General features: G+C 33.3%; 1 protein-coding gene across 1 annotated transcript; it reads left to right on the top strand.

Moving 5' to 3' along the window:
- Window positions 1-9,494: 9,494 nt before the first annotated feature.
- LOC108905828 (CD63 antigen-like) lies at window positions 9,495-13,597 on the top strand. Its single transcript, XM_018708857.1, has 5 exons — window positions 9,495-9,667; window positions 12,010-12,198; window positions 12,717-12,884; window positions 12,944-13,189; window positions 13,253-13,597. The coding sequence occupies exons 1-5, from the start codon at window positions 9,590-9,592 to the stop codon at window positions 13,424-13,426; spliced, it is 855 nt and encodes a 284-aa protein (XP_018564373.1). The 5' UTR covers window positions 9,495-9,589; the 3' UTR covers window positions 13,427-13,597.
- Window positions 13,598-15,591: the final 1,994 nt, after the last annotated feature.

Below are 15,591 nucleotides of genomic sequence, written 5' to 3'. Positions count from 1 at the left end.
GCCGGAGCCGTAAAGTTTTATTGCGAGGAGATTAAGGTGACTAAAAAGTTTTTGCTGGAACTTGGAAACGTGTGTCGCAATGTTTTTAAAATATCACCTGTCACGTTTATCAGAGCCAGATAAGGGATCTTTTATTTAGTGAATCGCAAATAACGTGTAGTACTGCGCCGAGTTTTCGCAAATCTGCGACTTCGAGCAAAGCCGTCCTCCTTACAAATCTGTAAGCCAGGATTCTACTTGTCATTCAATGTATTTTTCTGGAGCCATCGATCATAGGAGATAAGGCTGTTGAGCGAAGGTAGAGGAAGAGAACATTGTCGCGACGAGATAACCACGGAAATTTTCTTTCATGATATCTACTGGAATGCGTATAATTCAAAAATATTATCAGCGTTTGTCTCAGTTTAATAGTATTTAGTAAGAAAATGAGACATGTATTATGATAAAAAAAAACAAAAACCTTTACTTGCACGTATTAAGAACCACTGACAGTTTCTATAAAGGGCAATTTGCTCAAAATATTCCATAAATAAACGATAAAAAAGGTATGTATTACTAGAAAAAAAATGTTTATATTTAAGGATATATCTGTATTTTTCCTGTAATTTATTTTGTGGTAGCCATGAGGGTCAACTTCTAAATTGTCCTTCAAGGTCAAAGCCGAGTTTCTTACCTAAATGAGTTGCTTGGAATACAACAGATATACACCATAGCACATGGGAATTAAAGAAAATGAGAGAGGGAACATTGTTTCAGTTTATACGAATTGGCACGAAACATTCGATGTCAGTTGATCCTCGAGTCTTGTTATGTTTCTTCTTTATGCTCACTATCAATTGCAATTATTATATTAAGCTTTTAAGCAGTCAAGTGAAGTACCTACCTTACTCCTCTAGTATGTTGTAAGTGGTTTAGTATCAGATGGACGTTTTTTCAGTTCATAAACGTCAACAAATATTTAAAACACAAGATTCAATACATAAAATTATGTTAGAAAGTTGGCTAAGGTTCGGTAATTAATTAATAGTACGTCATTTATTTTAAATTTATTAATATACGGAATATACAGTATTAATAGCCTACAGCTGTTTATTAACACCAATTTTGTGTATTACTCTTTCTAAAAGTGTGAAATTTTAAAAAATATTGTTTATCCTTTATATGACAGTAATTGAGAATGAGCATTATCTTAAATTAAAAAAGATAAAGATATTTTTAAGAAATGTTAAGTGCTTTAGCTATGTTCGGTATAGAAAAATTGTTGATAAATCTGATAAGTTATTGACCACTTTGTATCTCAAAAAATTGTTACATACATTATTTGAGGTATGTTAATTGTTTAGAATTGACCTCTAAGTTATGAGCCGTAAGAGCAGATTAGATCAAGAGCGCGTTTACACAGACTACTTTGGACGAATTATCCAATCTGGGTCCTGAAAGATAGTTCTTCGGCAAATAAACTCATCATCCTATTCTCTTGCTTCCTATCGCAGAACCCTGCAACCTGGACAATATAGTGTCTTGGATAAGGGTATATACATTGCGATGATTAGATCCTCTCTGGTTGTTAATTTTGTCGTACTCTTGCAAACGTCGAAGTCATCTTCCAACTTAGCTTTTCGGGTTCTTGAATCCACTTCAATGAAGCATGATCAGTTTCAAGACGAATGGTTGACCATAGAGATATTTGTGAAAATACTTCACAGTTTTAACAATGGCAAGTAACTCTCTCCTAATCACGCAGTACGTCACCCCTTGCGAAAGAGTTTTGTTGAAATAGGAAATCACCTTTTTATGGTTGTCTTCTACTTGTATACTTGTATATACCCCCAATTCCAGTATAGCTGGCGCCAGTGCCTACAATAAACGTCTTTTGGGCTTAGGAAATGATAGGACTTAAAGCTTATTGACTATTTTCAGCGATCCATTGTAGAAGATTGGTACTTTCGGAAAAATTCTTCACAAACTTCTTGTCGCCAGTGCAAAGTCCCAGAAAACTTCCTAACTTATGTTTGTCTTTAAGTAGTGGCCATTAACAAATTTCCGTTTTCTAAGGGTCAGTCTCTCCATCAGAAGAAACAACGTGACCTAAGTATTTGATATTTTTTTGAAAGAGCATGAACATCTAATTTTAATTTAATTTAATTGCAGTTTAGTTTCTTTCAACTTTTAAAGTACTTTCTTGACATTCTTCGAATATATATATATATATATATATATATTAGACAAGTCTTTTAAGTCACACCATGCAGAATTACAAAGTCCAAATGACATCACTTTGAATTGCCACAAATCTATCTCTATTGAAAATGCTGTCGTTTATTTGTCATTTGGATAAAGTTGGACTTGCCAATAACCGCTTTTCATGTCAAGGAGGCGAACCACTAAGATCTAGACAACGTGTTTGTCCCCAGCAGCGGATAACTATCGTCCTTTGCGGCATAATTTAACCTTCTGAATTTCCGTAATCTATGCAGCATCTGATCAATTCAATGCAATTCAATATATTTTCCTGGAGCTATCCAGATAAGGCTCCGTCAAGAGAAGGCAGCGGAAGAAAACAATATCGCAAAATGATAACAACGGAAATTTTCTCTCGAAATATCTGTTGGAATGCATATAACTGAAAAACATTGTCAACGTTATCACGATAAAAAGTTAGTAGGAACATTACATGCACATAGCACATAGCACAAAATTTAGATGTTATTACTATTTTAAAGTAAAACCAAAGCAATTGATTGTTAAATTTTGGAGATACAAACCAGCTTGTGTTTTTAAAAAATAAAGTTACAGTATACAGTACAGTACAGTATACAGTTATACAGGTTAGAAAGGTCTATTTCTAATAGTAACGGAGTAGTAATTTTTGTTACTTTCTTGACAGTCTTTGTCACATATTTATTCAGATTATTTTGGATATGACCGTTAACATTAGGGGAGTACCTATATAATCTTACATCACTGTAATCCTGAGAAATTGTTCTATCAAAAGATATAAAAATGCACAGACTATTCGATTTAAAAAAAGGAAATACTACTCTCAAATCACAACAAAATTACCTAAAACTTCGAACCTTCCATTTTGTTCTAAGTATGATAGTAAAAGAGATACGTCAATATCTTTGTACATTTCCATTTTGTTTTGTCCATTACCCGTTTAGCTCAACGAAATTTCACTATCTTTTGAATGTCGTTATGACTGAACATTATTGCTTTTTAAGAAACGAGCAAGCTACTAACTCTGTGGGTAAGAGTATTCATTGTACTGAATGAAATGATTCATGATTGGTGATAAAGGTTTTCCTCAAGTATGCATTAAATAGTGGTTATAAGGTTTGCCAACACAAATCGATCCTATTCGCTAAAGCAGTCTACGAGATTATATTACGCCACCACCTTATCCCGCCTAATAATTAGGATGAGAGAATATTACGTAGGTACTGTATATTATATTAAATTTGAAAGTTAAGTGAACATCATTGTTAACTTTATTGATTTTTCTGAAAACTTCCTTTTTGATAAAAGCTAGTGACTGACGAAAATTTGGTGATGTTAGGTAGAGACATAACAATATTAAGACTTTTTATAGTGTAGTTCTGCTATGATTATAATTAACGCAAAGTATTAATGTAAGCTGTCCTATCTTAGTAAATTCCTTGGCTGGCATCTATTTTGCCATTGTTTTTAGCTAAAAAAGCTAACAATTTTACTGAGTAAGACATTTCACTGTGTAAACATAAAATACACTTTAAAATATTGTTTATTAGTGAAGTAAATAAAGAGTTTCAATAAATTACGACTTCAAGTAAAGTGTTCTTCCTTGCGTATCAGTAAATCAGGATTCTGCTTGTTATTTTATGTGAACATTGATCGTAATAGATAAGTCTATGTCAATTGCGGAACAAAACAATTTCAAGCAATCTGAAAGTGACCCACGCATGATTTTGCATATGGTAAAATGATAACTGTGAAATTTTGTTGGAAAAAAATGACACACGTATCATGATAAAAAAATAAAAGATACACACTGCGTGCAAATAGTTGTTTAAAATGGATTAGTTTTCTGTTAGCGGATCTTCTCAACAAAACAATGTTGGTTCATTTGTTTGCTAAATGATGACTAGATAGGCGTGCAGAAAACGAAAAAATTAGCTGAAGCATTTGAGCAACTTAAAGAATGAGGTAAAGAATTTTCCAGGGATCCCCTAAACAAAGTAAACATTTTCAAATTTGGGGAATTGTTGAAAATTAACAATAGTTCTCTGCAACTGGCGACTTCGCCAAAAAATTAAATCTGAGCAAATGTCCATATTGTCCAGTGGATAATGCGCCACTGCACGTATATATACAGGATGTTCTCTAAACTTATATTTAATAACAATAAATGGTTTTAAATTCTTCAATGTAAATCGTGAAATAAGTTTAGGACAGCTAAATTGCAGGTATATTATAGAGCAGAGCAGTATAGAATAGAGCAGTTTTTGGATTGAATTAACATGATAAAATACGTCAACGTATATTCGAAATAAAATCATTTTATTATTGTATCTGTAGCCTAATTTCGCCTTTAATTAGGTAAATCTATCAAATATCTTTATTTTTCAACATCTTATGTCTCCAAAAATAGTTGATTTATTTCCCCGTTTCGTTCAGGTCTTTTGATCTAAAATGATCCAAAGAGAAAACACCCGGTATGAATGAATCATCTCCAAATATTTATCATCCAGAGAATGCATATTTTGTTTATTTTTTTATATTTACTAAAGCGCATGGATACACCAGACTCATATTGATTTTGAATATGACCCAAAAGATATAAAATTGTCGTCGCAAATATAAGCTGGTTATAATTTGTGGCTACTAAAGATATTTATTTACGACTCTTATGAAATATAATGGTTCGATGGAAGTTAATATTTTTTAAAATTTTGTCAAAATATGCCATAAAGATCACCAATAAAATATTGCCACTATAACCTTAATAAGTATACACCAAAATGGATTGTTGGAAAAAAGTCTTTTTGAATTCGGAAAAAGAGACAGAGCATGATCGTATTGCTAGTGATCCAATACTTTTTAAAAATTATTTCGTTATATCAGCAGAACATATACAAAATTTTAAGGCAGCTCTGTATATTGCTTCGGTAGTTTTGCGGTCACTTGTCATCTACGTAGAATCGATGACAAATCTGAGTTGCAAGCTGTTGACTGAAGAAATACGAGTCAGCCAGGTCGACAGTAAATGGGGCTTGTTGTTGCCAAAAGTGTTAAATTGGATAAACTCTTTAGCAGCTTCATACATTAAAAATAACTACACTTAAGTCGGCCTTGGTGTCGTAAGATCTAAATGCAGTTGTGTATTAGAATGACAAAAATTATATGTAAAATTACACACGGTAGTAATTTTCTGGTATCGATGAACATTATTTGACGATACTTTTTGTTGCAAAAGTAAACAATAAAATCCAAATAGTATACTCAAACGCGTAATTCTACATAACGTACTGTATATTCACTTCGTTTACATTTTTGTTTATAAAACAAATTCAAATATGTAAAATATTATGGAAATTTACATCATATTTATCAGTCATCAATAGGAAATTATTACGTGAGGTGTTTAATAAAAAAAAAGTAAAAGTGAGCTTAAATTCCGCAGTATTCCAGTTGCACTTGTCAACTTTTCTAAAAAGTATCCTCAACATTTTTGCTGTTCCGTTTTTACTTATATTTATTTTATTGGCATGTTTATATTCATTTCCACTGCCAAAAAGCAGATGCGAAAGTTTTTGCCAAAATGTAAATATTTTCAAATTACGAGTTGATTTTTCATCTAGCTATAAATTGTAGCCAAAAAATGTAGCATTTACGATGACATATTTCAAAATTATCAATAAAAATTCTTGAGCAAGTCGTAATCGTTAAGTTTTGCAAATAAAAAAATCAATTAGTTCGTCAGACTGAATATAAAATATTTTGCGAGTCAAGTACTGATATGGGCACCCAGCTTATGGGATTCCAAATTTATTACTCGGAAATTATTTTTTATAACTTCTTATCGATCATTAATATGTCAATATCCGCGATTAGTAGATAATGTGGAGGAAAACAATGTTCCATGTCTAGATATACGCATCTTTGTGCGCTTGTATCAAAGATTTTTATCGTCAAACTGCTTCCTTTCAATTTAGCCGTTATGAAGATCATTCCTCATTCTCTTTCTGCTTTACTAGTTGTGATTAAGAAATATGACTCCCAATAAAAAAAAAATTCTGTATATCGTGCAACTTTAAAATTCTTTCAGCTTTTTTATGTTTCTAATAAAGTTTCCATGAGAATATCAGAATAATAAAATTTTTTTTACAATATATTTAATTGTTTTATTAGTGTTATAACTACGTGTATGGAATTTTTTGTTTTTGAAGTCAATGGTTATTTGTTTACCGACTATCTAATACTTAAAATATTTGTAGATACTTCGCATACTTGAATATACTTCACAACGTTCTAATTCCTTATACATTATAACTGAATAGTGAATGAAAAGTAATGTCATTCAATTTCTAGAATTTTTGATGACAGATAAGCAGTAATATTGTGAAATTAATTAATAAATTAAACAGTTCTGATTATGTACAGAGTGTACCATAATTAATTGAACATTAGCTAAGGGGTGATATTTGACATCAAAATAAAGCGTTCGAGTCTAACATGCCTTGGCAAAATATTACTCGTTTTTGTTCTACAGGGTGGTCCATTAACTTTCTTTACAATTATTTTTTGAAATATCTTGAAAGCTGTTTAACGGATTTCGATGAAATTCTCTTCAATTTCACCATTGCGGCTAGATGACGCCACCTACAGCAACATTGGGTCATCAAAATGGCCATAACTTTTTTGACCACTCTGTATGTACAGTCTTGAACAAAAATAAAGAAAAGCACAAAAAAGTTATACTTTCGTGAACTCAAAAAATAGACACTTTTCGAATTAAACGTAATTTTAATAAGCCACAAATTTGTCGTTTTTCCTGTAGTTTATATATTTAAATCACTATAAGTTAATTTCGTAAGCAACGCAAATAAAACTGTAAAGGACGAACCAAATTTGCGAAAAAAAAATGAAATACCGTTAGCCTCCCATTAAATCTCAAAACGGATTTACATAATACTTTTTAAATAATTAGTTCGTGGATACAAACAACTGTTTTCTTACAAAATTTAAAATTCGTGGTAAATTAAGAAAAAACACTGTTTTTGTGGTCTCAGGAGGACTACGCATATCTGAATTTTTTATTTCGTAAATTTCGTTAGAGCTTTTTTCGTCATGGACAATTTTTCAATAAGGAACAGTTTTTGACATCTATAAATGTTATTTATTATTTAAATTACATGTGGACAGCAATACCGTTAACAGATTAATCTTAACTTCATTCTTAAACTGTATATTGTCTGGAATAATTGAGAATTAACCGAACAGACGGAACAAAATACAATTTGACCTCGGACCATAGCCTATAAAGTTATAACTAGCTAACTACGTAGACCATGGACTAACGATAGCAAACCACAGAATTTACGAGGATGGTCAACAATAAGTGTTACAAACTGTTAAATTAGTAATCACAGGAATGACTAGGCGCGCGCCATTATTCTATGGCTAGAAATTGGCCTCAATGATTTGGGATCGAGGGGGATTATCCCTCTTTATCCTGCCTCATCTCGTGTAGGCCTGGACAGCCTTCGTAGGTGGGCCCCATCCGTCGTCTACCCCGACCGCAAATGCGGCCGGTGTAGGCGCTTTGTGGGACCTCCTTTTGTCCTGGCTGGGCCCCGCCGGCTAGGGCCCTTTCTTCTGGCGCTCTTCTTGCTTCGCCGGCTCGTCTGTGTAAACCCCGGGGGTAGTGTCATGTTTATGTGTGGTATGGTTGGGTAGGGTAGTGCGGCTATGCAGCCTGGGATGCGCTTTGCTAAGGTGGCCCTTAGGCTAGCGCGGGAGGGGAGGGTTAAGGAGGGTATGGGGGGTGTGTATGTGTGTGTGTGTGTGTGTGTGTCGTTGTCTTCGTTTCTTGATCCTGGCTGTCTCTGAAACAGAAAAGGTTAGCGGGCAGGGGGGGGGTCATTGGGGTGGTCACCCAGGGTCAAAAAGTTGGTGTCTAGGTCTTTTGTGTTTGTCGGTCACGTCGGGTACGTAGTCAACGGCTTGCCTGAGGAGGGGATTGTCATGTCTAGCGGCTACGTCAAATCGTTTCTCCGCGTTTTGTCTTATTGTCTGTGTAGCGTTTGTGTATTGTAAGTCTCGTAATATGTCAGTGTTTCTTACGTACCAGGGCGCGTCGGTGGCCGTGCGGAGGGCTATGTTTTCCACAGCCTGTAATGACTTTAAGTGGCTTTTTGCCGCGTGACCCCACGCCGTGGAGGCGTAGGTTAGCTGCGGTTGAAGTACCACCTTGATAAGCGTTCGCTTATTGAGAATTAACCGAACAGACGGAACAAAATACAGTTTGACCACGGACCATAGTCTATAAAGTTATAACTAGCTAACTACGTAGACCATGGACTAACGATAGCAAACCACAGAATTTACGAGGATGGTCAACAATAAGTGTTACAAACTGTTAAATTAGTAATCACAGGAATGACTAGGCGAAAAATATCTGAAGTAAACAGCGATATGCCTCCCGAAAAGTCAAGAACTGACAACGTGATAGTCAGCACATAAATTACTCTGCCATTGACAATTGCCATGGAAACTTACAAACTAAGCTAGAGGTCTTTTTTCTTTGAAACATAACCAGGAGTTAAATCCTATCCAATTTCCAAAATACTTAGTGTTGTCGAGACCCAATGTTTTTAACGACGACATCTCTCACTGTCTCCATCACTAGTTGCCATAATTGTGTATAAATTCAGTGAATTTCACTTGCACTTAGTGTTGATGTCAAAAAATTCATGTACACATGTTCATTTAAAATGTTTTCTTGTTTTTGACGCATATTTTTTACAGAATGTAGGCAACACATCTTGCAGATGAGCCTAATAATAAGTTGCAGCCAGCAAAAATAGTACATTCCAATTTCCTTTTATTCTTTCTTATTCCATATATTATAGATAATAATCAATTTTTAGTTTCTTTTATAAGTGAATGGCTGCGTTTGAATTACCTGTATAATATATATGCGCCAAACTTAATGTAAATACTTCTAATAAACCTTTATTATTTTATTTAAAGTTTCTGGTTAGGTTTCATAAGGCAATTGTAATAAATTTGCAAGGAAGTATAAATAATTGTTTAAATTAAAGAAAATTCATATATGGTTTTTGTTTTAAAGAAATCCATATACAGTGAATGCTATAGGCATCATATGTTCCTATCCTGATGTGCTCGACCATTTTCTCCAAACCTACTAAATCGTTTCGCAGGTAAAATATAACACATAATAAATTTATCCTTATCTATGTGATAAGAGGCACCTCAGTAGGTACACGTTAGCCAAGTGCATGATTCCATATTTCAACGCACAGTACAAATTTGACAAATACCAGTGAACAAGTGTATAGTGAAAAACAAATCCAAAAGATCAAAAATGGCTAAACAGGCCGAACTAGAAGTTGGCATGAAATGTGTCAAATATATGTTATTCGTGGCGAATTTTATGTTTGTGGTAAGTAACTACATTTCCTAATGCTTCGAGACTATACATAGGATAGGGAATTTGATGTTCACGCGAGAAACTTGTGATAGCACATGCTCCAATTTGCAGAAATAACCAAGCCCAATTAAAATCCTTCTGGTACCTAAGTATTTTTTTTTCATACGATATGGGTATCTGTATGACGCGTTTTAGAGCTGCATAATAATAAATGTATCTATATTATTACCATTTTTATTAATATTTTTAAGAGTGGCAAATAAAATATTATACTTATCTGCTAATCCAAATATCTGATAAGGCAGTTAAAGCTATAATTTGTTGAAGTGTAATTGTGTTTTATTTTTATCGCGAGATAATTTTACAGAGAATTGTTGGGTAGATATGGGTATTGATTGGTGATTGATTGATTCTATTGTTACGGGGAAAGTCCTTATTTTGTTAATATCGAAATCGACCTAGTCATCACCTTCGGGAGCTGTACAATCGTCGAAATATGTTTTCAGCTATTTGGATAAGTACAAAGTCTACTTTTCTGAACGTCCCATATTCTGCTATGTATTTTATGGAATTTCTGTATTTTAAAACTGCCGTCGAAAATCAGTACTTGTCGGAGATAAATATTCTTACGGTTCCACCTTTGATTGTAATTGACGCCATAGTCAAATATGTATATGAAATATTCTTCCTTATATTATAATAGTTCTACTATATTTTTTTAGTAGTGCTACCTATTATTGTACAGAGTATGACGTGTATAATCTATAAACATTAAACTACAGCTTCCTAACGATATTTGTAATAGAAAAGTCATATACGAAAAAGTTCTATTTTTGCGTTTTTTTTTTCGTAAATTAAAGTTGAATTATGGATCAGAATATTTTCTCTGGAACGGTCCTGGAACATATGTTAAAATTGCTATAGTCAACTATTTTTGTTCAAATGGCACACTATATATTTTTTCAATCAATCAATTCTGGAAGATATTTTTTTTCTGAATTCAGCTATATAAAGAAGTCTATAGTTTCATTAGAAATATTGCTAGAAAAACAGCAAAAGAGATGAATCCCACTTTCAGTAGCTTTATTCTGAAAGATGATAGCCAACTGCGGAAATAACTGAATTTTGACGTTTCTAAATAACGGTTTTTCAAAATAATTGACATTTTGTACCTGCCTATTCTATCTATAACTAATTATTATTACTATAACATGAATACTTATAATAACCAAGAAAAACTAGATATGATTTTAATTTATGGAGAGTGCTGAAAGAACGCTAAAGTTGCCAGGCATTTATACCAACATCGTTTTCCACAGAGAAAACTTCCATCAGATAAAATTTTCGGAAAGTTAACCAGGAATTTGGCAGCAGATGGGTAATCCAGAAGGGTAAGAGATGAAGAACATTCGATACAGATGTTAAATGGCCTGCTATAGATCTCTGGATCTCATTTCTATAGATTTCTTTCTTTGGCCTTACCTAAAAGGAAAAGTTTACTCCTCGCCTTTAAATGATATTGACGACCTTCAAAACAGAATAAGAGTAGAATGTCGGATATTAAATGAAGAAACACTAGAATGTAGAGAGGGAGTGATAAACAGAGCTATTCTGTGTTTGGAAGCACATGGAGGTCATTTTGAACATTTGAAATAAATATTGTTTTAAATTGTTATCTTATTATCGTATTAAAAATAAAATATGTTACTTTAAAAAACATAGTAACTTGTTTTCGCAGCTGGCTATCATATTTCAGAATAAAGCTACGAAAAGTAGGGTGCATCTTTTTTGCTGTGTTTCTAGCATTACTTCTAATGAAACTATAGACTTCCTTACATAGTTGAACGCAGAAAAAAATATCTTCCAGAATTGATTGTGCCATTTGAACAAAAACAGTTGACTATAGCAATTTTGACATATGTTACCATGGAGACGATCTAATAATGTCATTTGATAGAGTTTGAGCGGCGATTTAAAAATATATGGGGTTTGTTATAGCTATTTTTTTAAATAAAAGAGATACAGGGCCGCGAATACCAAACTGAATCACCCGGTATAAATATAAAATACAATGAAATGGAATACGTTTGTACTTTAAAAGTAATTTTATACCTGTTTATTTTGACAATGTTTAGGAGAGATAAAGACTACAATTACAATATTGTTTAAGCGATACCCTTCATAAGGTCGTACAAAGATAATTTGAAATAAAATATCTAGAATGTTTACGTTGGTATAATCTCTTTTTACTTAAACAAAGTATCTTAATTGTTTGGCGATATTAATTAAATTCCAATAATTTCAACGAAAGATTTTCTCGTCAAGTAGTATTTTTTTATAAAATCATTTTACAGCTCGTTGGTTTCCTTCTAATATCCATCGGAACGACGATAAAAGCCATCTATGGAGACTTTGAAGTGTTTATGGAGAACCACTATTATAGCGCGGCCAAATTGGCAATTGCTATTGGAGTCATCATCTTCTTCGTAGCCCTATTTGGGTGCGTTGGAGCTGTCAAGGAGAGCGTATGTCTCGTCAATACGGTAAGACCACTTTATAGTCTCCAATACACAAAATGAGAAATATTTTCATTACCTGAGGGTGACAAATTGCTTGACTTTTAGTTCGTCTATATTATGGTCTGCTCTTTATTTTTCTTATAATAAGTGCATATTTATCATAATTACACCATAAAAGCAGATCCAATATAGATATCGCAATGAGATGATACCGGGATTATGATAAAAGATCACCATTTTTTTTGTCATTATGTAGGTAATACCAGAAGTATTTCATATTTCACAGTTATTGTCCATATTGTTTGAAATATTCAGCTCTATGAAATTTATGTATTTGCTGGATCTCAGTTAAGCATTGTAGAACTCAATTTGTCTTAAATTCAAGCTAAATAATTTCATCAAACCTAATAGAACTAAATATGTCAGTAATTCTCAGAATAATCGGAATATATATTTTTTTGATAGAAAGGAAGCCTCTATGATTTAGAAGGCTAGTTTAGACTTCTGGATAAATATGCAACACTTTTATTATATCATTTTAGTATGCTTTCTTCCTTTTCTGCGTCCTCATTTTGGAAGTCTCCGTCAGCATCGCCGCCTATGTGATGAGAGGTAACTTGGAGAGCACGCTTAAGAGAAACATGTTGAATTCTTTGCAATATAACGAATCATACACCACTCAGTATACCTGGAACGCAACGCAGTACAATGTGAGTATCGCCATATTCTGATATTCCTTTAAATACTACGTTGTCCTTTTTTCCTTCAGTTGCGTTGCTGTGGTGTAACCGGGCCATCAGATTGGAGCGACGTCAGCGACCTCTACGACCTTAATACAGTAGTAGGCACCGATAACACCACCATTTTCCTCGTTCCTGACACCTGCTGTATCAATGAGAGCTGCACGAGTGAGGACAGTATTTATGAGTTTGGTTGCCTCAATAGAATTACTTACATCGTGTCGGAGTGCGCTTTACTCTTAGCTGTTGGAGCTTTATGTGTGTCGTTTATACAGGTAGGTTGGTTGTCTACTCTTTCGTTGATCTGATATTTAACACTTTTGTGCTTGTACTTGTAGATCCTGGGTATCATATTCTCCCACCTTCTGGCTAGGTCGATTAGACGTCTCAAGACCCAGATGGCTGTGGAGAAGATGGAAAGAAGACAACACATTTACGAACAACTCGCCAAGTCGGGCCAGAGCGAAAAGGTGTCGCCTGTGCTTTACACACCTACTTCTTCCGAAGCTTAGTATCAAATAAGGAACAGAAATTGAAAAAAGTATTCACTGTGTTGGATTTATAGGGTAGGTATGTAATTTTATTTAATGTGTAAGATATTGTTTCATTGTGTTTATGTAAATACAATATTTTAGTTCTGTGTAAACTGTATTTAAAAATACAATTGCAGTTTATATTTTTGATGTAAGGATTTTTGCTTTCATAAATTTTAATAAATGTCCCAATAATAACACATTTTATTTGTTTTTCTTGTGGAAAAATGCTTGGCACTGGGTAAAGCTGGTTATGAATACAAAAAAAGTTCAATTCATGAATACAGAAAACTGTTAAAAAATGTGTTCATTATTACTTGAATCCTGAGTACAACTTTCAAGCAGTACTCGAATTCAGAATATTTGTATTTATGTTTTTAGATTATACGAATACAGGGTTGAATATTTACAATGAATAAGTCAATAAAAGGTGTCCCAAAACTCACGCAAAATGCAATTTTGATAGAAGAAACAGGTTTTTAATTAAACATTATACATTTTTATTGTTTCATAAAGTATACAAAGGCAGCATAGATGCGGCTGAATTTCGTTGATACGCACTCAATTTCCTCTTTCAAAGTGTGGCTGGTCGTGGGATTGTTAAAAAAAACTAAAAAAAGTCCTATGGCGTTACATCGCATGACCTAGGCAGCCAACTTTGATTATCAAAATGGGAAATTACACGACCAGGAAATGACTCATGCAGTAATTGAATGGTTTCTTGGGCTGTACGGCATGTGCCAGCATCTTGTTGAAACCACATGTCGTCTACATCCATATCTTGCAATTTAGGCACATAAAATTCGATTATCATGTCGCGATAGCAAGCACCATTAACTGTTATTGCCTGACCAGCCGCATTTTCAATGAAGAATGCTTTATTGATGCATCCAGCTCAAAATCAGCACCAAACAGTGACACGTTGTAGATGCATTTGTGAACCCCAAATGCGACAGTTTTGTCCATTAACGAAACCACCAAGATGAAAATGGGCCTCATCGCTAAAGGTGATTTTGTTCGAAATGTCAGCACCTACTTGTTGTTCCATAATCCACTCAAAGAAGTTTATTCTCTCTGCGTGGTCAGTAGGTTCAGTTCTTGAATCAATTGAACTATGTAAGCATGAAGATACAAATCTTTCTTTCTCGAAATGTCCAATTCTTGAACATGGTTCCGAATTGATGTTCCTGGACTCTCAGCACACTCCCAGGAAATGTTTAGATGTTTTGTGTTGAACGACTTGTTGAAGGACGGCCAGAGTGTTTAACATCACTAATTGATATGGTTTTCCTGAATTTTTCAATTAATTTCTTCACAGTTGATGAAGTTAAATCACTATTCTGACTATATTTTGTACGAAAATTGCGAACTGTAGCTGCCAAACCCTTACTATTTTTAAAATATTGCCCAACAATGCAAATCCGTTGTTCTTTGATGTACCACTCCATTTTTAATAACCTTGAACTGTCAGAATCTATCGTGATGCAAAAGTTGCCTTATCTCTGATAATTTTTCAAATTAAAATAAAATGTACTTCAGAATATTAAGTCATTTGAATTAAAACGTTCGATTCCTTTAATATGATTGTTGTAATGTGACTAAAAACAAAATTGAAAATAAATTTTTTTATTAAACTGAAAGTTTGCAGAATTACTAAGTTTTTTACAATGATTGTTTTTCAAATTTTTATAGTAAACGTCAGAATTAAAAAATTAAAAATTTGAAAGCGTTACAATCTTCGGAAATACACAAATAACAGCTTATCGGTTTTTTATCAATGCTACTAATAATACTTACGTGGATCTCCCTGTGTCTATAATATATACCTAACTTAACTATTCTTTAATAGTGAACGACTTAAATACATCCCAAAATGATGAAACAAAATTCATATTTTTTTTTTCAGTTGAAATTTAAAAAAATCACTGAAACAGGTCAATTAGTAAATAGAAATTGTCATAGTTGTCAAAAAAATTTTCAATTACGTTGTACTGACGACTATTTCAAACAATCATAGTTTCTTCTGTACTTTAAAAAACGTACCTACACTTTATTAATATTTTTCTACATACTTTAAAGCTTTTTTTCTCAAAAAAACACAACTATAACACAGTAAAATTCACCAGAGTACCTTAGGTATAACG

The sequence above is a fragment of the Anoplophora glabripennis genome, unplaced genomic scaffold, assembly GCF_000390285.2.
Source record: "Anoplophora glabripennis isolate ALB-LARVAE unplaced genomic scaffold, Agla_2.0 scaffold95, whole genome shotgun sequence".
NCBI classification, from domain to species: Eukaryota; Metazoa; Arthropoda; class Insecta; order Coleoptera; family Cerambycidae; genus Anoplophora; species Anoplophora glabripennis.
Note: the sequence above shows the minus strand (reverse complement) of the source record. Positions and strands in the feature narration are given on the sequence as shown.